The sequence below is a fragment of the Neolamprologus brichardi genome, chromosome 18 (assembly GCF_056152115.1).
Source record: "Neolamprologus brichardi isolate AB-2024 chromosome 18, ASM5615211v1, whole genome shotgun sequence".
NCBI lineage: Eukaryota > Metazoa > Chordata > Actinopteri > Cichliformes > Cichlidae > Neolamprologus > Neolamprologus brichardi.
In genome coordinates this window covers 27,413,811-27,436,194 of record NC_142121.1, presented here as the reverse complement: position 1 = coordinate 27,436,194, position 22,384 = coordinate 27,413,811, and the positions used below count along the sequence as shown (strand labels likewise).

The 22,384-nt window shown below is 39.6% G+C and overlaps 1 protein-coding gene across 4 annotated transcripts in view; it reads left to right on the top strand.

Moving 5' to 3' along the window:
- tbl1xr1b (TBL1X/Y related 1b) overlaps positions 1-22,146 on the top strand; it is a 29,154-nt gene extending 7,008 nt beyond the window's left edge. For all 4 annotated transcript variants that reach the window (XM_006786849.3, XM_006786850.3, XM_035906022.2 and 1 more), the window contains exons 3-16: positions 812-915; positions 1,085-1,230; positions 1,731-1,947; positions 3,663-3,795; positions 7,048-7,189; positions 7,564-7,627; positions 7,714-7,811; positions 8,527-8,587; positions 8,974-9,095; positions 10,521-10,595; positions 10,729-10,856; positions 11,588-11,753; positions 11,861-11,962; positions 19,596-22,146. In XM_006786849.3, the coding sequence (XP_006786912.1) occupies positions 858-915; positions 1,085-1,230; positions 1,731-1,947; positions 3,663-3,795; positions 7,048-7,189; positions 7,564-7,627; positions 7,714-7,811; positions 8,527-8,587; positions 8,974-9,095; positions 10,521-10,595; positions 10,729-10,856; positions 11,588-11,753; positions 11,861-11,962; positions 19,596-19,622 (1,539 nt within the window). In that variant the 5' untranslated portion in view covers positions 812-857 and the 3' untranslated portion in view covers positions 19,623-22,146. The remainder of the gene's footprint in view (positions 1-811; positions 916-1,084; positions 1,231-1,730; positions 1,948-3,662; positions 3,796-7,047; positions 7,190-7,563; positions 7,628-7,713; positions 7,812-8,526; positions 8,588-8,973; positions 9,096-10,520; positions 10,596-10,728; positions 10,857-11,587; positions 11,754-11,860; positions 11,963-19,595) is intronic.
- Positions 22,147-22,384: the final 238 nt, after the last annotated feature.

The following is a 22,384-nucleotide window of genomic DNA, read 5'->3' as shown; positions in this document are numbered from 1 at the left end:
TGATTTCTTTCAGGCTTTTTGCTAAGTTCTAGTCATACTGCTTCATTGTGAGAAAATGTATCCAGCAGGACTTTCTGACCACCTTGTTATGGATTACTGAAGGGCTTGTACCAGATTCCAGCCCTTTTGGTTGAGTTGGTCTTGGATCTGAGCCTCGGGGATGTGGCAGGAGACATGTTGACTTTTTCAGCAGGCTGGCATCGTGGAAACAGTAGACGTTCTGTCCCTCGTCCAGTCCCCTTGTTTATTTCCACAGTCCCATTTAAACAGTGCAGGTTCTGCATGAACAAATATGGAGGACAGACACAAGTACTCGATGGATTATTGCCGAGGTTTAAAGCCCATCCTTCCCAGACGTTTCAGTCTAAAATACCCTGTCTGCCTCGTGAAGGCGGCTGGTAATTATTTCCTGTTGTAGGTTAATGAATGGAAACTGGTGCCCTGCCTAGAGCTAAGTGGTTTCTGCATCCACAAATAAAGAGGAACAAGATGTCGTCATTTATCAAATGACATTTGCGATTGCCTACTTCTGTGTTTGAATATCCAAGATGTAGGTCAAGCAAGTTAATTTATTTTTAATGATTTCATTTAAGGATTCATTTTCATTTTCAGTGCATGTATGACCCTTTTAAAACTGATTTAGTGTGCCAGAATACCAACTAATGTTTTTGCAGTCCATTTATGTTGTTGTTGATTTGAACACATTAGTGATCAAGATGTGTACCACTAGAACTCGTTTGCATTTCACTTCTGCAGTGTCTAATACCACCGGCTTTTAATGAACTCTGTGCTCTGTGCTTTACTTTTACAGGCTCCTATCCTGTGCTGACCCAATGGTTTAATCACCAGGACTAAAAATGAGCATAAGCAGTGATGAGGTTAATTTCCTGGTTTACAGATATCTGCAGGAGTCTGGTATGTTCAACAAATCAATATTTGCTCAGCTCTGCTTGCTGTTGTAGTAATCGCACTGTTAGTAGTTTTAATATTTGCTCATGAATAACTTTTAATCTTGCAGCATTTGAGTCTGTGGAAATGAACTTTGACTTCATCCTACTTTTTGCATGATCCGTTCTTCCCGCAGGCTTCTCTCACTCTGCGTTCACCTTTGGCATAGAGAGCCACATCAGTCAGTCCAACATCAATGGAGCCTTGGTGCCCCCTGCTGCCCTCATTTCCATCATTCAGAAAGGCTTGCAGTATGTGGAGGCTGAAGTCAGCATCAATGAGGTCAGGGTCTGTCTTTGCATTGCTATCGACTGATTAGTTCACACTTGAAACATGCTGGAAAGAATAGGTGTAGTGTTTACTTATGTGTCGATTGCTCTGATAACAGTGTGACCACTTCAGTTAGAAATTTTTTTTGGAAATCATGAATGCCAGACCACCTGGCTTGTTATGAACACACTGTTAAAAAGCCAAAATTCATGTTGTTATGGAAGGGGTGAATCTTCAGCAATAATGTGCTTATTTCAGCGAGGCAATGCCAAACACATGCTGGCTGTGTCACAGCTGCTTGGCTCTGTTAAAAGAGCCTGGGTGCTAAACCGAGCAAGTAGTTTCACAGTCAGACCTGTTCCTCTTTATCACATTCAGTTTTTCAAAACTAAGATGGCTACTGTCAACGTGCTAATCTTCCAGCTTCCTTCCCCCCCCCCCAAATTTTTTTCCCCAATCATTCCAACTCCTTTGGTAATGGGGTTAAATAACACTGTATGTTCTCTTTGTAGGACGGCACCTTATTTGACGGGCGGCCAATCGAGTCCTTGTCTTTGATTGATGCCGTAATGCCAGATGTGGTCCAGACCAGGCAGCAGGCCTACAGAGACAAGCTGGCCCAGCAGCAGGCGGCAGCGGGCAGTGGCAGCAGCACGGGGCCACAGGGAAGCACCAAGAACGGAGAGGGCGCTGCCAACGGGGAGGAAAATGGATCCCACGCCTTAGCCAGTAAGTTTAGCTCATGGTTGTAAACAATCTGAATCAGCTTGTGAACTACCAGCTGTGTTTTCTTGTCTCATGCAGGATGTTATTTTGAGCTAAATGCCTGATACACAGTTATAAAACAAAGTAGTGTTGGCACATTTTCAAACATGAGTACACAAAACACCTAGATGATCTACTTTTAGTGAGGCAACAGTACAAACTGAATTAATGTCACAATCAGGTTATGAGTCAAAAAATTTTTTTTTTTTGCTAATTTCACTAGAATGGCTTCATAATATTCTGAAAGACTGCATCTTGTTAAAGCTAACCTCTTTGATTTTTATTTTAGTTTTTTGCACGATTCTGTCTGTGTGACCTGTTTAATCTTTCTCGTCACGGCTGCGTCACAGTTTGAGGGTTTTGCGTAAAGTGCTTTTGGTTTGGTTGGTTTTGGCCTGACTGTGTTGTACAGTTGTGCTGTCTGTTGTTTTATCATAAAAGGATAATTCCAGTCTGCTTTGTTTCCTCCGTTTTCCCAATGTGTTTTAAATACGATAACACATTGAGAATTTGATTGAGATTTAATAACTGCTCCCTACGGCACAATTCAAGTTTTCGAGGATCAAAATGAAGTCATTGTTAGCCGGCTCCTTGTGAGTGTATAACATGGGGTTGACTTGCTTGTATTTTGCAGATGACTCTGATTAGCTGCATCCAGAAAGTCCTTCTTACATTTATTTATTTTTTTATGTGTTACACCCGCACAGTTTAACCAAAAGGCTTTTCCAGTGGAAATGGGCCGACATATCCTCAGCATAACCATGTATAATATCCATAAAGCTTATAAAGAGGTTATACACACACAATACGGTAATATTATGTTGAAGCACAATACGTATTACTCTGCGAGGCTCCCAACTACGGTAGCCATAATGCTCCGACAATCCATCAAGCGGTGCGGCTTCATAGCTTAGCAAAGTGGTACTAAAACATTTTTGACAGATTTTTGAGCGCTGTGTACCACATAAAATCGGTTTGGTAATAATGACGGTGCGTATAAAAGCAAAGGCATTGTGCATACGCGTTTTACCCATATTCTATCGCAGTATTTCATTTTCTTATCATTGCCCAACATTATTATTACCGTGAGCGGTATGATGTGGCCCAGCCCTACCCGCAATAGTTCCTGTGTGCTGGAGCTTTAGGACTTCAAGAACACCGATGAACTACAATTCAGTACACTGCTTAAACACCTCCACACTGAGGATCCGGTTCCTGCTGTGTGGACACAGTGGTGTTAACCATCTGACCTCAGCACCTCGTGCTTGCGGTTAAGCCACTTTTTATGAAATAAGTTCAAGCGATGATATACTGGTGTGCTGCTGTGGGAATGCTGTGGTTTGTAGGTTGGGTGATGTCAGATTGCCATCATGACTAATCTTGTACAGCGTGATGCTGTTTGTTAGGCTGGTTGTTGCACAATAATGTTTAGTGAAAACTAGTTACTCCTTTTCAAATAATTAACTTTTGTAGCAGAAGAACAGGACTCTACTTTTTCTTCTTTGCGTTCAATGAGATGAAACTAGCATGTGCTCATATATCATACCTTTTCATTATTTTTTCTCATCATTCATGTATTTGCTTCTCTTTTCCTGCTGCACTGCATTCGCTTTGCTTTCCGAAAAATTGCACAGTACTTAAAGAATACTTAAGTTTTTGTTTCACGTTCCTTCCTGTAGATCACCACTCGGAGATGATGGAGGTAGACAGGGATGTGGAGATCCCCCAGAGTAAAGCCATGGTCTTGAGGGGCCACGAATCGGAGGTTTTTATCTGTGCCTGGAACCCAGTGAACGACCTCCTCGCCTCTGGGTCAGTATTACAGTTTTCTGATGCAAACATGGGATTGTTATGGGCGAGAGTTGGTGCAGCTAAGCGTGTTTCTTTGAAACCTTCACATTATCACCTTTTCACCTTGTAATTCAAATAACCAAAATGATTTAGCTTATCCTTCTTGTCTTTTTTATATCGGTCGTAATTTAAGTATTTTTACCCAGAGTTCACTCTTGATGATTTATTATAAAGAGTCCAGATCTGTAAACATAGTTGATCATTTTTAAATGGTTGATTTATAAAAAGAATAACTTGTGTGGAATAGTCAGTGAGCTTTTATCACAGCTAAATGAATGTTTCTCAGTTAGAGGAGTGTTTTCCTGGACATTTGCTGGTGCACTTCAGTGTAATCACCAGAGATTGGCAGTAACAGGTTACTTTTTTCAATTAACGAGTAAAGTAAGGGATTACTATTGCAAAAAAGTAACTAGATTACTGTTGCTTTCCCATTAGCACGCTGTGTTACTGCGTTACTAAACCTTGATTTTGTTTATGAGAGTGTCTAATGAGAATGACGTGTGAGCGTGCGATATCCGTGGCAGCAGCAGACGTGTGTAGATCAACAATGGATAATATGGAGTGTTGGAGAGAGTACGACCATGCAGCTTTTAAAGCTGGGAAGTACTGACATTACTCTGAGTTTGATTCCGTAAAAAGTGACAAAAACATTAGCGTCTGTTGTACACTCTGTGTGGGAAGAAAAGTTCTTTCTACAGCAAAAAAATTAAATTGAAATCTAAACAAGTACCGAGCACGCTGCCACAGGAATGTGAAATTCAGAGAAACCCCCGGATCCCCTCACTGACATGACCGCTGCAGCAGTTTTAGTTGCTTCTATTTGAAAGAGTGAGTGTAAACACAAAAAAATATTTTATTTTATATGCTGGGATATGCAGAAAATAGCTTTAAACAAATTTCTTCAAGTGAGAGAATGTTGCATATTTTGTAATTTTTGCTCGATGCAATGTGCATAAAGTTAAAAGATTAAAACAAATAAAACAAGTTTTAAAAATTGTTTTTTATTTGATTTATATGATGGATTATGTAGAAGAAATAGAATTGGGCTGAAAGGTCTGGTGCTTTAGGTTGTGTACCTTGTTTTTTAAAAGTATCTAAGTAATAAAGTAATTAATTACATGTGAAAATAAGTAAAGAGTAAAGTAACAGGATTACTTTCTTGGAGAAGTAATCAGTGTAATAGTAACTAATTACTATATTCAAGTAACTTGACCAACACTGGTAAAATTTCCCACGTGTGGGACTAATAAAGGTTATCTTATCTTATCTTAATCACACAGAGGAATCTCTTTACATGGGTGGAGTATGTATTCAAGAACAAAACATGCTGCAAATGTGACACATTTTTCAGAAAACAAATTAATCCAATGCAGCAGATTTCCTGACAGGTGTTGATTTAACCCTCAGTGACAGATAAAGTGACAAGAATCATTTTTGGTGTTAACCCCCTGGGGTCCAGGGTATAATTGGCCGTTTTTGACTACTTTTGATTTTAACTCTATATTTCACATTTAAAATCTGTTTATCTTGCCTTGTTTAGTATCATTTTTTTCAGCACAACCTCAAATATCTGAAATTTGTTTTTTCATTTTGGCATACTATATTAGCACTATAGATCTAAATTCAGACAAAAAAATTCAAAATCCGAGTAGAAAAACGTTATATTTCTTACTGTAAAACCCACAAACACGTTTAATGAATCATTTTCATAACTTGAAATGCAAATAGAAATTGTACATTTCTAAAAAATTATGCACAAGTTTTGCAAACAACAAAGTTATATGGTACCATTTACCTAAAAATGCAGCCAAGGCCTCAGGTGGTTTTTTTTTTTATTTAACCATTTAAAACTATTTACAGAACAGGTGTGCTGCATCAAAAAGAAGGCACACAAATTATTTGTGCCAGTCCAAAAATAGTTTGTTCAGTATAAGACAGAGGAGAACAGCACAGGCCTAAACCCTGCAGGTCTGACAGCAGGAGGTGTATCAGTCCTGTTTTCCATGTGGGAACAGCGTTTACACTGGAATCTGCCTTTGGTGGCTTTTTTGGAGCAACTGTGACATTCAGCAGTATAACTGACACACAATACAAAACAATAACTACACAACACACTAACTATAGCCTCTAAACACGCTAAACATCATTAATGTCCCACATGTGAAAGCTGTGTCGTCTTAAATTGGTCATGTGATTTTGACGCGCCGACGTGTCTGTCGACCCCAGAGGGTTAAACACAATGTTAAATTCTTCTCTATTTGCTTCAAGTGTCAAACTCTGTGCACTTTATTGCCGTTTTACAGTCAGTCTATCTATAGCTGGTGGCTTTTTTATGGCTTTAAAACCAGGTAGATAACCTCAAGAGTAAGCTTTGTTTCCATGCACCTGTTAGGTAAATGGGCCGTACATTAAACGCTGTATTTGCTCTACTCTTATCTAATTACTCGGACCAAAATTTGTTAAACTCTTAGTCAGACAAACCCACTCATAAATCAGCTCTCTCTGCGGTTACATCAGACATAAACTTCTCCACTCCTACGCTCCACTGTTTGTCAACATGGCTCAAGGGAAATGCCTGAATTTTTCAGCAGTTGAACAAGATGATAAAGAAGAATAATGCATGCAGTCCAACATGATGCACAACCACTATGTGGACTAAAAAAGGCTAAAAATAACGATCATCTGAAAGAAAGATCTGTTCAGCAGGAATTAAAAGCTGAAACATGGCCAAATAAAGTCAATAGCATTTTAAACCTTTTTTCCAAATTAAACCGGCAAGTCTTAATTTATAATGGTAGCCAACCAGAGGTAAGTATTCAGCTGGCTGTTTGCTGTGTATTCAACAGTCTTGCTCCTCAGTATGTGCATGCGTCTTAAAATAAAATGGAGGAAAAAAGCGATTACATCTGGAACAATCCTGTAATATAGGAGGGTCTGCGTAAAGGGCCAAGTATCCACATAAACCAACGTGAATGAGTTTTGTGCTTGTAAAATCTCTTTCTCCTTTTTCTTCAACAGATGATGTGAAAAGTTTTGATAGGGATTTTAAAAGATTTTGGATTTGATGATTTGGGTTCAGGTTCGATAAAATGCCTTTAAACCCCAACCCTACTCAGGAGCAATGATGGTCAGTTTTATAACCTTATCAGTACCGATTTTAGAAGTCCAAGTCATGTGGGTGTGCCTAACGCAAGGTTGTTTTGACTCCTTCAGGTCCGGGGACTCGACAGCACGGATCTGGAACCTGAGCGAGAACAGCACAGGCGGATCCACCCAGCTGGTTCTGAGGCACTGCATTCGGGAAGGGGGCCAGGACGTACCCAGCAACAAAGACGTCACCTCACTAGACTGGAATGTGAGTGAAAGTAGGATTGTGTCAAGTTAAACTGTGGAACCCACACACTAACACGATCATACTGAGTGCTCTGTGTTGGTCATCTAGTCTTCGGGTGTGGGTTTGTGCGCCTGTGTGCATGCTAATAAACACAACTTTATCAGGAGGCATTCCTTCTAACTATAGCCATGTATAAGGAGGCACTCAGATGAGGGAAAAGGCCTTTTCCATAACCAAGCTGCAAACATTTTGTGCTCTTTTGTCCTTATATTTTCCTGTTACCCTTTTTTGTAGTCAGTCAATGCACGACGCTTTAAATGAGCCTCATTCACTTACTCATAAATTAGTCATAATAATTTGGCTGCACCTAATGACACCACGCTTCTTTCCTTCAGAGCGAGGGGACATTACTAGCAACCGGCTCATATGATGGCTTTGCTAGGATATGGACAAAAGACGGTAAGACTCTGGCATCTTCTGCATCGTAGCATTTCAGGCGTTTGTCCCTGGTCTCTTTCCAAGTGGCATTTGGTTATTTTTTTCAGGTAACTTGGCCAGTACTTTGGGTCAGCATAAAGGCCCTATATTTGCACTCAAGTGGAATAAGAAAGGAAACTTTATCCTTAGCGCTGGTGTGGATAAGGTGAGACACATTGCTTTTCTTTGTATTTTTTTATTATTATTTATGAATGTTTTTGGGGTGGAAATTTTCGGTCGTTGGTTTGGATTCCTGGTCTGACTAAAACGAACAATTTGAACATATTGTCTTGGGTTTGATTGGTCATTACTCAAAATATTGCCCATTTTTATAGAATCAAATTTAAAAGCAGAAAATTCGTAATGATATTCTGCTATAAAGGGAAAGTTAAAAATGAATTTGCATAAATGATAATTTAATGACAATTATTTTCTATAATTTTCTTCCTTTTAGCAATAGCAAATTGATGCCATGCACGTCTGTGTGGATATTTTGGATTTGGCTCAGTATGTAACATAATCAGGTTGTTGTATGTCATAAATGTGAAGGGCAGCGTTTCATCTGAAATCACAAAGCTATTTGTTTGTCCAGTCAGAATTATCAACACATGGTTCAACATTGCCACCTAGTGTACAGAAGTATATTAAAACCTTGTCACCTTGGCATTCTCATGATTGACCAAGGGCTGGCGTATTGATATAAAAATGTTGTTATGTTTGTGATATAGTTGTGTAGTTTTGTATTATCTCTGCTTGTGCAGCAACAAAATATGAAAAGATTGCAAGATGTTAAAAATAGTGTTTTATTCTATGTAATGTTTTTGATTGTTTTTTATAAATGACACTAGTTAGTCATAAAAAGCATCTCTATCTTCACACAGACGACAATTATTTGGGATGCACACACGGGAGAGGCGAAGCAACAGTTTCCTTTCCATTCAGGTGAGTGACAGGAGTCAGCTGGATTGTTCACATGACGTTTCCTGGAGTGTTTCTGTTTTTAGGCATACGTTACCTTTAGTTGAACTTCAGTGTGTGAGCACAGTGAGAAGACCTTCTCTTATTTCTGTCTAGTTTTTCTGGACATTGTGACTGAGCTTTGATCCTGTGATATTCAAGCTAGTATATCTTTACACACAAGGTATCATTTCAGCTTTGAATGAATAGACAAAGCTTTTTTTCTTTTGTTTTGTTTTAAAACCACATGTTGATCTAATGATCAGATCTAATGTGGAAGGAAGAAATCCTTACTGTGATTTGTTCTTTGTGATCTTCTACGTCAACTTACTGCTGCATCAACCTTAAGCTATATCTGTACCTCTCCACAGCGCCCGCTCTGGATGTCGACTGGCAAAGCAATAACACATTTGCCTCGTGTAGCACAGACATGTGCATCCATGTGTGTAAGCTGGGCCAGGACAGACCTGTGAAGACCTTCCAGGGACACACGGTGAGAATAGAACACTCCAGTGTTAGCACTCCATTGCACAAGTAGGAAAACAGCTCTGCTGCTCAAATGCGCTGTGTTTGATCAGTGACATGCGGTGACTTTTACAGAAAGACAAAGGGAGAAGTTTGTTGCCCAGAGACACAAACAGAAACACGTTCCTTCATTATTTAACAAGATAGACTGGATCAGATTAAAACATTTATGCTGCCTGTCTACACTCCTTCCTAGTTGATGACTTGTAAAATATTATTTTTCTAGTTAAATGAATATCTGCTATACCAAAATGATTTACTATTAGCTGAAAATGACGTGTTGGATGAAGTTTTCAAACCATTCCTTTAGGTAGAGAAGCAATAAAACACGGTATAATCTGTATAATTGCAAAATTGTATCAAGAATAAGAATTTTTCAAATATTGCTGCTGCATGAATAAAAATGTTTTTAAAAAGTGTAATAAAATGTGTAATGAAAAGCGTTGACAGTACGATTAACTGTCAATATCTAAAATGTTCATGACAAATAAAGGTGGAGTGTTGGTTAAACTTATATTCAGTCAAACATCATTGTCACAACTTTCCTTGGTAATGTACTAGTATCAGCTAGTATCAACCTTTTCACTCTCCATTTTCTCTACATCACACACGTTGGCCACACTGATTAGCAAGAGGCAACTCGGTGATGCTTGTTTACTTGCTAACACTAGCTGTGCTTCCACACAAAGCCCAGATCTGACTGATCTCAGAGCAGTAAAGGCAGAGCCAGGTCCGCTTGACCCGCACATTGGTCTGATCAGTTGACAATAGCAGACTGCAGCCACAAGATGGCAGTAAAGTAAAGGATGAATGCAAACTGGCAGGGAGCTTTGTGACAGCTGTCTGAGATGAAAGGAGAGGGATCACTTTACAGTGGTTCAGTTAAATTTATGTCTATTATTAGGTTTGACTATATTTAGATGGAACATTACATAATATCAGGGTGGCACTCCCTCCTTTTGGTTTCTGATAAATGTTATAGTGCTCATAAAGTGCATTCAGTCAGTGGTAAAAAAAAAAAAATCTACAATTATCATACCATTATGTGTCACTGCCATTATCATTTGTCTCTGTCATAAGCTGATTAGCCTGATAGGCTGGTTATTAACTAATTTATTTCATAGAAATATGGACTATGCAGGGCAACATGATTGTTATGGCAAAGAGTCTGTTTTTTTTTTATTCTTCTCATTTTTGACCAATTTGAAAATAAAAATGTGAGCTGGAGTAAATGAAACCCTAACCTTGGAAAAGATTTGTTTAAAGTCTTGAATTTAGAAGAGATTTTTGTTTGGTCATAAGCCAGTGTTATCCTCATGTAGTGTATTGTATTATCTGTGGCCGTGTGCGCCAGTCAGACGTTTTGTTTACACTCACGTCTTTCTCACCCTAGAATGAAGTGAACGCCATAAAGTGGGATCCTACTGGCAGCTTGCTGGCCTCCTGCTCCGATGACATGACCCTAAAGGTCGGTTCACGCAACGCAATGAGGCCTAACGGAAAAGAACAAGGCGGGCCTTCATAGGAACACTGTATCCCAAGCGTACATTACAAGTCAAATTAATAGCTTTTAAATGTTGCCTTGATTTTCTCTCACATAGATCTGGAGTATGAAGCAGGATTTGTGTGTCCATGACCTCCAAGCCCACAGTAAAGAAATCTACACCATCAAGTGGAGCCCCACAGGCCCTGGGACCAACAATCCCAACGCCAGCCTCATGCTGGCCAGGTAAGAATCGAATGAAACATGTTCCTAGTTTTTCATCTTTTTTCTCTCTATGTCATGTGTCAAAGGGGATTTCTATTTATAAGGGAATGTTTATGGTATGTAAATTGTTGTTGGTGGAACACCTTTAGAAAACAGTCACATATATAAACAGATTGTTTATAGTAAATGGCCTTTTTAATACTAACATTTTGGGAGTTTTTCAGTTAAACGTAACTATGGCATGAGAGTTAAATGCTTGTTTGTTTGTTTGTTTGAGATTTGATGTATCCCTTTGAAAGAACAGTCCAGAGAAAAATGTTTGCTTTCAGTTGGATGTGCTCAGGATTTGGACATGGTTCACTACACAATGCAAATAAGAGTTGGCTGTGCATTAGCCAGCATTATTACTTCCTTGTATTCTCTCTGAATTCAGGGTTCATTAACTGCATGTTTAACTGAATAAAGAATCATTGTAAATAATTAAAGCTTAGAATGGGTTATTGGTTTGTTATTGGTAACATCGAGCAGCCTAAAAAAATACATCTTCATTTCTGCGTCTGGGATAACGCAGCTCTGCCATGTTTGCTTCCCATCAATTACTCTCTGGATTGGATTTTTAGATTTATTTAGGGGTGGGTTTCAGTTTCCGTTTTAAGTAGCAGTCGTGCCACTGACACAGTGTATTTTATATCTGGCACATGGTTCTTGACACATGACCCTTTGCATCCTCTCTCGTTCCCCTCTCTCTGCAGTGCGTCGTTTGACTCAACAGTGCGTCTGTGGGACGTGGAGCGGGGCGTGTGCATCCACACTCTGACCCGCCACCAGGAGCCCGTCTACAGCGTGGCCTTCAGCCCAGACGGCAGGCACCTGGCCAGCGGCTCCTTTGACAAGTGTGTCCATATCTGGAACACTCAGGTCTGTGATGCTACCTTCAAATTAAAAGCTGATCTGGTAATACATGCTGAACCACAATATTCTAAAGATGTTGCCTGTTATTGATGAATCTGTGTGTGTCTCTCCAGACGGGTGCTTTAGTCCACAGCTACCGAGGGACAGGTGGGATCTTTGAAGTGTGCTGGAACGCCACAGGGGACAAAGTAGGAGCCAGCGCATCTGATGGATCGGTGAGTTTTGCTGCCTGAGAGCTTCGTCACTCCCAGTAGTATCCACCCACATGTGCTCTGGCCTGTGTCTACAACTTTCACACCACCTTCCTGACCATAGAAATGTGTCAGCCCCATTTAATATAGCCAAGCTGTTCTGATAGAATGAACTGGGGGTCTACTACAAGTACATCTGCTGCTAGTATTACAGTAGCAGAAGTATTTGGTCATTTCTCTCGCTTAGAAACTTTCTAGGGGTGCAACGATACACAAAATTCACGGTTCGGTTCGATACTTTGGTGTCACGGTTCGATATTTTTTCGATACAAAAAAAATGTTCATGCCTTTTTAATTTGTCATTTATTAAAATTATAAATATATATTTTAACTCAAAAGTACAGTTTTTAAATTTAATGTTGCTGAAACAACAAAATAATAAAAAAAATAAATCTATCTGATCGAGAAATCACTCATCTTTTGAAAAGAGAGTTTATTACAGAGAAATGTCTCTTTCCAAAATAAAAGCTGTACTATACGCTTCTTCTGGGCTATATAATGTGCAGTCATATTCGTTGTGTTCCCACTAGTGCTGTCAGCGTTAATCTCGTTGAAATGATGTTAACACCACAACACGGCAAATCTCCGTTAACGAGCTACCGCAGATCGCCCCGTGCGTGGGGCTGGACGCCCAACATGTTAACGAGCAAACTGCGCTAACGCAGTAGTTCCCACCAATGTAATTGAGCATTGCGTGGCACATCCAACATACTGTTTTACTTTTGTCCATGACGCGCTTACCTTCAGGGTCATACGTCACATGAAGACCAAAATAGTTCCAAAGGCCAGATCTGAATGAGGGTGTGGGAGGTTCAATTTGCCATGTTGCAACGAGAGCTTAACTTCTGTCTCGCTAGCTTGCCCTGCGGTCAGTGAATCTGCGTTCGACTACTCCGCCTAGGCTGCACTGTCAAGCGCAGATCCACTGAACGCTCAACACAGACAGCATTGTATGAAGGAAAGTTGATAAAATAAATTAAAAATTTTGTATTGTTCATACATATGCGTACCGAACCGAAAGCACTGTATCGAACGGTTCAATATCAATACGAGTATTGTTGCACCCCTAAAACTTTCCTAAGCAAAATTGACTGTTTGACTGTAGCCATGACCTGAGCTGATTATTCTGTGAGCTGTCAGCTAACAGCCTCTCATAAATGGTGAATTCAGAACTTTCTTCATATTTGTTGGATTTGTTAGCACTTTTGGCAGCCATGAATGAAGCACTTCAATCTAAAGGCTTCATTTAAAATGCTCGATCAGGGCAAGATTTATGGTCATCATGGCATCAAATAGCCGTCTGTCTGTTTACAGATGCTTCTTAACCAAACTCTAAAAGGTTTTTATCTGCATTTGAATGAAACTCCAGAAGTCCCATAAGAGGTTACAAGGAAGCTCAGAGTTGCATATACACTTTCTTATGAGTGGATTGAAAAGGCTGGAGTACATCTACTGTTGAATTATTTAATTGGATTATAGGCTGATATTGATAGCAGGATTGTTAATTGGCCTTAGAGTGCTGGCTTTTATGTGAGCTAAAAGCTCTGTTGTGTATGAAGCAGAGCTCTGTTAGTAGTGTACCTTTCCCCAGACACACCGAAAATGTTGTTCTCGTAGGTCTCGGGCTTTTCAAACATTATGCCTCTGCATTATGAAGTACTTGTCTCTTGCAAACTGACACAGCAGTGGGAATGGAAACATTCGACTAGTAAGCAGCTATGTGCTAAGCAGTAGGAGAAAATGAGGAACAGTGTAGATATGTTTCCTGTTTTTTGGGGCACAAAACCAAAAAAAGGAAAGGAAATTTGAACGGTTTGTATTTTTGTATTATTTCAAAGTACCTCTCAAGTTGAAATGCTCAACTTATGCATTCTATTGCTCATTATGGCACAAAGTTACACTGCTCTAGCAAGGTACTGTATACTGTATAGTATGTTTATAACATGACATCCCAGACTGGATCTTCCTATATAGAGTATGTGTCCTCTATATGTACCTATCTTGGACCACTCCTGAGAAAGACTTAAAAATGTTCCTTTTTTTTTGCAGTTTGAAAGGTAGTTTGGTTTTATTTTGAAATCCATGCTTTTATTTTGAAACAGGAAACTGGCACAAAACCGTTAAAGGCCTTGTTAGTAACGTTTGTTTTAGGATATGGTAAATAGTGTGCCTTAAAGTGAAAAATATGTACATTTCCTGTGCCAGTTAGTACCTGGCTGACAGTGGCACAAGGTTTGTTAATGTTTCCTTTAATGGAATAAGTTATGTGCAATCACAATGTCGTTTAATAGAGTTTATGTGTAGTTGTAAGTCAGTGAGGTGATATAGTGAATTGAGTGATGTAAATTTGATTTGTATGCTATATGTGAGCAGGAGAAATTTATTTCCTTGATATTTTGATGTTATGGTAGTAATATTGTTAGTTTTGTTTTGCTCCTAGCTCTTACGGTGTCTTCACTGAATATTTCAATAAAACATTTTCCAATAAAACCTCTGTGAAGCATCAGTATAAGAGACCATCATTCAGCCAGGGATGCTACACAGTTATCAGCCAAAACAGTAGAACAATGACACAAACTGCTGAGCGGCTCTTCCTGTGACTCTCAAACTTTATTTTTAAGCTGAAACAAGTTGCCATATTTCCTACGAAACACAATTTCCATACACTACCTAAAATTTGTGTTGATCTGTCACCACAAACCGATTTAAAGTGTGACAAACAAAAGCGGTTAGGTTAAGTGAAGCAATGCTTTTTAAGTGTGAAAGGCATTTTGTAATTTGTTGAAACAGGCTGCAATGCTGCTGATTTTTATCACTTTGGTTGATCGTGCACTCATTTGTGGACTTTTTTGTAAAGGGCAACTGACATTTTGCTGTAGAGATTATTTAGCTGTGTGTGAAGAAGACTGATGTAGAGTGCTGTGGAGGTTTCCAAACTGAGGAACTTGTTTGTTTGGAATGTTGATTCTATATGTTTTAGAAAATGGCCTGGAAATGTGTATTTGGGGAAGTGATCATGTAGATTTCAGATATACAGTGGGGCAAAAAAGTATTTAGTCAGCCACCGATTGTGCAAGTTCCCCCACTTAAAATGATGACAGAGGTCAGTAATTTGCACCAGAGGTACACTTCAACTGCGAGAGACAGAATGTGAAAAAAAAATCCATGAATTCACATGGTAGGATTTGTAAAGAATTTATTCGTAAATCAGGGTGGAAAATAAGTATTTGGTCACCTCAAACAAGGAAAATCCCTGGCTCTCACAGACCTGTAACGTCTTCTGTAAGAAGCTTTTCTGTCCCCCCACTCGTTACCTGTATGAATGGCACCTGTTTGACCTCATCATCTGTATAAAAGACACCTGTCCACAGCCTCAACCAGTCAGACTCCAAACTCCGCCATGGCCAAGACCAAAGAGCTTTCGAAGGACACCAGGAAAAGAATTGTAGACCTGCACCAGACTGGGAAGAGTGAATCTACAATAGGCAAGCAGCTTGGTGTGAAAAAATCAACTGTGGGAGCAATCATCAGAAAATGGAAGACATACAAGACCACTGATAATCTCCCTCGATCTGGGGCTCCACGCAAGATCTCATCCCGTGGGGTCAAAATGATCATGAGAACGGTGAGCAAAGATCCCAGAACCACACGGGGGGACCTGGTGAATGACCTGCAGAGAGCTGGGACCAAAGTAACAAAGGTCACCATCAGTAACACACTACAACGGCAGGGAATCAAATCCTGCAGTGCCAGACGTGTTCCGCTGCTGAAGCCAGTGCATGTCCAGGCCCGTCTGAAGTTTGCCAGAGAGCACATGGATGATACAGCAGAGGATTGGGAGAATGTCATGTGGTCAGATGAAACCAAAGTAGAACTTTTTGGTATAAACTCAACTCGTCGTGTTTGGAGGAAGAAGAATACTGAGTTGCATCCCAAGAACACCATACCTACTGTGAAGCATGGGGGTGGAAACATCATGCTATGGGGCTGTTTTTCTGCCAAGGGGACAGGACGACTGATCCGTGTTAAGGACAGAATGAATGGGGCCAAGTATCGTGAGATTTTGAGCCAAAACCTCCTTCCATCAGTGAGAACTTTGAAGATGAAACGAGGCTGGGTCTTCCAACATGACAATGATCCAAAACACACCGCCCGGGCAACAAAGGAGTGGCTCCGTAAGAAGCATTTGAAAGTCCTGGAGTGGCCTAGCCAGTCTCCAGACCTCAACCCCATAGAAAATCTGTGGCGGGAGTTGAAAGTCCGTGTTGCTCGGCGACAGCCCCAAAACATCACTGCTCTTGAGAAGATCTGCATGGAGGAATGGGCCAAAATACCAGCTACTGTGTGTGCAAACCTGGTAAAGACCTATAGTAAACGTTTGACCTCTGTTATTGCCAACAAAGGTTATGTTACAAAGTATTGAGTTGTATTTTTGTTATTGACCAAATACTTATTTTCCACCCTGATTTACGAATAAATTCTTTACAAATCCTACCATGTGAATTCATGGATTTTTTTTTCACATTCTGTCTCTCACAGTTGAAGTGTACCTCTGGTGCAAATTACTGACCTCTGTCATCATTTTAAGTGGGGGAACTTGCACAATCGGTGGCTGACTAAATACTTTTTTGCCCCACTGTAAGCCATCTCAGCTTCAACCCTCCTTTTCTCCCCAACCTACTTCTTCAGAATTATACATCCTGTCTTTCACACATGCTCTGAATTAAGGATATGACTGGCTGAGTAGCGTCACGTGGAATGAGTTCCTGCCATTGGTCTGTTTGCGTACATACACTGATTATCATAAAGACAAAGGAAAAAGTGGTGCAAGTTAAAATAAGTTTACTGTACATATGAGAAAGAGTCCAATATAAGGGTCTTAAGTTGGACTGTTGGTGACCTAAACTATATGTTTATTATGCTGAAATGCCCACTAGTCTTCTTCACACTGCAGTGCGTTCAGTTTCCACAGTATCACACAGGGTTCGTACGGGTGCTTGAAATCCTTGAAAATGCTTGAATTTTAATGTTGTATTTTCAAGGTTTGAAAAGTGCTTGAATTTCAGATGTGGTGCTTGAAAGTGTAACTGTATTTCATTCACCACAAATAACTATCTGGTTGAATAGTTTTCTTATCAGATAGAGAAATAAAATGAGTCGCAAAATGTAAAAGCAAAATTTCGCCGTCTGGGCCGTCTTGCGCCTCCGTCTGTTTCAACGTGTGACCCCGCCCCTCCCTCGAACAGTCGGGGATGAGTACGCTAACATACCTGTAGGCTGCTGTTTTAATGAGTGTTTGATGGAACAAATGGCGGAGTTTGCGCTTTCCAGTCACATGATAGGTGAGTGCTAGTAAATAATTTTCCAGTACGTGTACGTTACACATGCTATTTTTTAAAATTATGATTATTATTTTGCTATCAAGCTCGCTGGAGAAATGATTGAAATGCACTGAGTGTGATGCAGTATGGCAGCGCTATTATGGAATATGCTGTGAACTTAGCTAACATTACTTAGCAGTAATATGAGTTAATTTACTCAAGTGAAAGCTTTAAACATTAGCCCGATACATAACTAGCCAACTTAGGCTTTCTGATCATCCCTCTGGGGTCGACGGACCAAGAGTCTCCATTTCAACTTGGGTCGAACGTGCAGATTTCAAACTATGTACCAGGTTTTAAATTGTGTTGATAGGCCACGTAAAACCAGTGTTTTTTTTGTTTTGTTTTTCTGAATAAAACTGGCGTTTACTCCGGGAAGAAACGGTAAAAACAGCGTTTTCTAAGGAGAGCGCTAGCAAACATGCTTTGATTGTGAGTGAAAAAAGAAAAAGAAAAACCACTCCTTCCCTATTGGTGGAAAAATGTACCATGTGGACCAATCAAAAAATGGCAACATGTGGCATTTGGTTGTTTGGGAAGAGGGGGAAGTTTTAGGAGTGAGTGAAAAAGAGAGAGAGAGAGCGAAAGTTTTGATACGTGAGAGGTTTGTGACGTTTACCGTGTTTGGAGTCTCAAGTTAGTGTGTTGTCTTGTGTAGTTAGTGTGTAGTGTAGTCGTTGTTTTGTTTTGTGTGTCAGTTCTACTAGTGAACGTCACAGTTGCTGCAAAAAAGCCACCAAAGGCAGATTGCAGTGTAAACGCTGAGTGACACACCTGCTGTCGGACCTGCAGGTTTATCCCTGTGCTGTTCTCATCTGTGTTATAGTGACACAAACTATTTTTTGGAGTTGCATAAATAATTTGTGTGTCTTCTTCTTTGATGCAGAACACCTGATGAACATAGTACAGTGGAATTGTATATAATAATATGACAGATGATAAATTCAATAGATTTTAAGTAGCTGCTCGTGGATTCTTAAAGTCTCATATGTTGAATTGAACTATGTGATCTGTTCAAAGCCTCCCAGTCAGTGCTGTTCTCCATGCCTGTCTGACTGTACATGATGTTATTAGCACAAACACTTCAAAGGTGATCATTTAGGACTTCAGCAATAAAACAGACAGCAATGTAGTTAGCAATAGAACAGTTTTATTGGGAATTAACTTAAAAAAAACAAACAAACATCTGTCTCCTATTTTCTGTCACACAGGAAAGAAGCATCAATATCTGATGAGAAGACTTATTTATTTCTTTTTGGGGGTTTTCAACAGGAGAAGAATATCCCTTGTTGATTTGTTCACATTTTCACATCTTAATTTTTAAGTGAAATGTGCATTTTGAGTTTATACACTATGTATATAAGGCAACCGTCCTTTTGCAGTATTTTTGTGTGGTGCGTTTTTCTGTCTTAACAAAGGGGGGGTGTGATGGCATGCCACACATGGTAAGCTCCACACCTCACCACCCGTTGATTCACTTTAGTTTAATTTACAGTCACTACTTTAAAATAGTCTAGTCTATTGTTCAATATTGTTTCTCTATTAAATGTATTTATTTTTCCATCACACCTTCCAATGTTTATATGGCGTGCACACATATTAACCTTGGAAGGTCAAAGTTCTGTTTTATGTTATATTAATACATCTTTCTTTGTTTGAGTTACCTGGGAGTTGGCTTCTCCGTCTGGCAAAAGGTGTGGCAAAGGGCTGGTAGACCTGAAATACCAATGACGGCCTAATTGGATTGCACCACATGCTTCATCGTCTGGGGGGTGTTTCATGTTTGTTTAATTGTTTTGTATTAGTTGCTTATATGGCAGCCATTTTGTTTTCCCCCGTGTGTGTCATTTGGTTTAGCTAAACCGGTATTTAAGTTCCCCCTGTGTCATTTCAGGAGGTCAGTTTATCTTATGTTTGTTTGAGGTTTTGTTAATTATTATCTTCAGTTTAGTCTATTGAGTTGACCTCTTTTATTGGTCTGCCTATTTGAGTTTGGCTTTGTTAAATATATTTTCATATTTTTTGGGTCAATAAAAACCCCTTTTTGAATTAAACCACCTGTGTCCTTTATGCTTTACTGCTTGGTCCCTGACAGGGGGACAAAGGTGTTTAAGTTTACCTAGGATGATTTGTTTTAATTTTCACATGGTCTTACTGAGGTGCTCAGCACACTGGGTGACATTTCATCTAACCACATATGCCTTCCTGTTTGACAGGTATGCGTACTAGACCTGAGAAAATGACACTCATCGGGGGGAGCCATGGACCGACTACGAATGTGTACATAGCCAAAATGACTGTCCCTGCCTGTCCGCCACACTGCTGTAGTCCCACAGATGCCATGGCCCGCTGTTACAGCCAACTGGAGCACGCCCTCCATCAGACATAGACCCAAGGACCACACCATGGCAACAAACAGTTTATATGCAAATGCATCAAATATGCCAGGTCTGCATGGACATCAGTCTTTGCTCCTCAGACCTGCAGGAGTTAAACATTTCTTTGTTATCACACAGTATAAATGTGTCACCACAAGCAAACCAAAACACCAGGATTCCTCTTGATTTCGCTCTTTTTGTCCTTTGTATCCGACTTGTAAAGACTTTTGTTCTCTGGTGTGTGCATATTGCATATGTCAGCATTTAGTGTCCTGTGGACATTGTTGTGTTGAGTTTGGACTTTATTGGTCTCTGTAAATTACATGTGAGATGGGAGAGAAGAGAGAGGAGATGGGAGATGTTTTTTTTGTTTTTAAAGAAAAAAGATGTTTGTCTTTTAAAAAGTGGATGTTCAGAGTCGTTCATTTGGAGAAAAATTCATTTACTGCAGTCTTTGAGGTTCAAAAATGCAGGTGTATAGTTTTGTCAACTCTATTTTTATCCAGTAGGTTCGTTCCATTTTTTGCCATTTAAAAAAAACAAACAAAAAAACTAAATATGAAGCAGTTAATCAAAGGTTGAACTGTCCTTTGTTTGCAACCTTTATCCTCAGAAATGGTTTTCAGGTAATCGCAGTTCATCAGGTTGTGTTGGTGCCCTGAAGAATTCAAAATCTCCTGGCTGAAAAATGATCTGTGTAGCTTTTAACATTGATGACAGCAGTGCTGTTGAAGAGCGGTCAGGTTCACGTCTTTGAAACTCACCTCGTCCTTGATCTGTCGGTGCAGATATCACTTGGTGACAGAGACGGGAAAACCAGCCCATTACTTCATCGGATTTGTACAATTAATAGTCCTAATTGCACTTGTTTTCTCAGTTAATGGCTTGTTGCTATCCATTGTTTTTCATAATGCGGCTTTGTTGGTCTAATTGCTTCTTGATACCGGAAACAATTAGACCAAGATGATCTGGAGTGTTGTTTCCTGCTGTTGTCAGGTAGTAGTTGACCAGCATTAACACACGCGCGCACACACACACACACACACACACACTCTGGAGACAGGCTGTGTTCAGGCCTATGCACGGATAGACGGTGCTTTTGTGTGCAGTGTTCAGAGTTGGCATTTGTTGGCAGAGTTGGCAAGTCTGCTTTTGAAAAGCAGACTCGGCACAGGACTCGTTATAACGTGTTGTTAGCTCAAATGACTTAGAACGCGTTCAGTAAGAAAAATAAGGTTAGCAGTGTCTCGTCTGGCTCGTTTTTGAGGCAAGTCTGTGTTGTTGAAAAGCAGACTCTCAGCATAGGACTTGTTGTAACATGGTATCTGCATATAATATATAAATACATTTATGAATATATATCTATGCTACTACAGGGGATATTTTTTGTGTGTGTATGCCACTCCTACGTTAAGGGTGGATTTTAAAGTAACCTTTTCAAGACTCGTGAAATACAGTACGTGATGTTCTTGTGCATCACTGATAGTTGTGACCATGAGGAATGGTTTTTATTTATAAAATACCATTAAACAGTTATAACTAAATTTAAAAGAAAAAGACATAACGGTAGATTTTTGAATATTATTATTTTTTAACCTGCACTTTAGGTTCAAATGGAGAAACTGTCTCAGGCACATCTGATTTAAGAAGTCCCTGAGGACGGCTCAAATGATGTAGAACGCGTTCAGTAGGAAAAATAAGGTCAGCGGTGTCTTGTCTGACTCGTAGGGCACTTCAACCTTGAAACAAACTAACTTCATGGCATTCCCGCTCTCATCTCGTAGCCATAACAACACCCTCGGCTGGATATGTGCACACACGTCGCTGGATAATTCAGAGGTTTTCTTCAGCATGTTACTTGTCTCTTTTTTTTTAAATACTGAAGCTGAACTATGCTGAAGTTTGCTTTAATACAGTCAGCAGTACTTGGAGTGAATCACAAGGACGCTATTTCAAATGATGTCTATGACGGTGGAATGGTATTTTATAATGGTTTGTTTTTAGACGATAAGCTTTTTACGCTGCATTCAAGTGTGTTCGCGATTTTATTTTTTTTATTTTTGTTCCTTCCAAAAGTACTGATTCTATCTTTGCTAAGTTGGAGAGCCCTTGAAGGTTTTGTACTGATCAAAACTTTTGTAATTTTGATTTATTTGTAGCTGTATACTCAAAAGGAACAACAAAAAGAAAAATCTGGATTTAATTGTTGGTGTATTATAACACAACGTGTAAATACTGATTTTAAGATTTGTTGGGGGGTTTTTTTTCGTCTTTTCCCTTGTACTCTCTTTCTCTCTCACTCACATGGCTGCAGTCTGCAGCCTCCTGATCAGACTGTTGTAATATCACTCAGATCTCAAGGTCTAGAATAAAATCTATTTTGATAATATCAACGTCTTTGCTCTTTTGCTTGTTGATTTCCTGTGTCTGAGTCATTTCTTCTTCAATTTCTAGACCAGCGTTGTGGCGCATGGAAATCAGATATCCAGTACCTCAAAATATTGTTTCCTAAGACCAATCAAAACCAATTTACAACATAGAAATGTCAAACATAACAAAACATGTTAATTTATGCACTCTGGCTGGAGCTCATGGGAGTTGGCTGACCAGTGGAACGGTAAGAACAT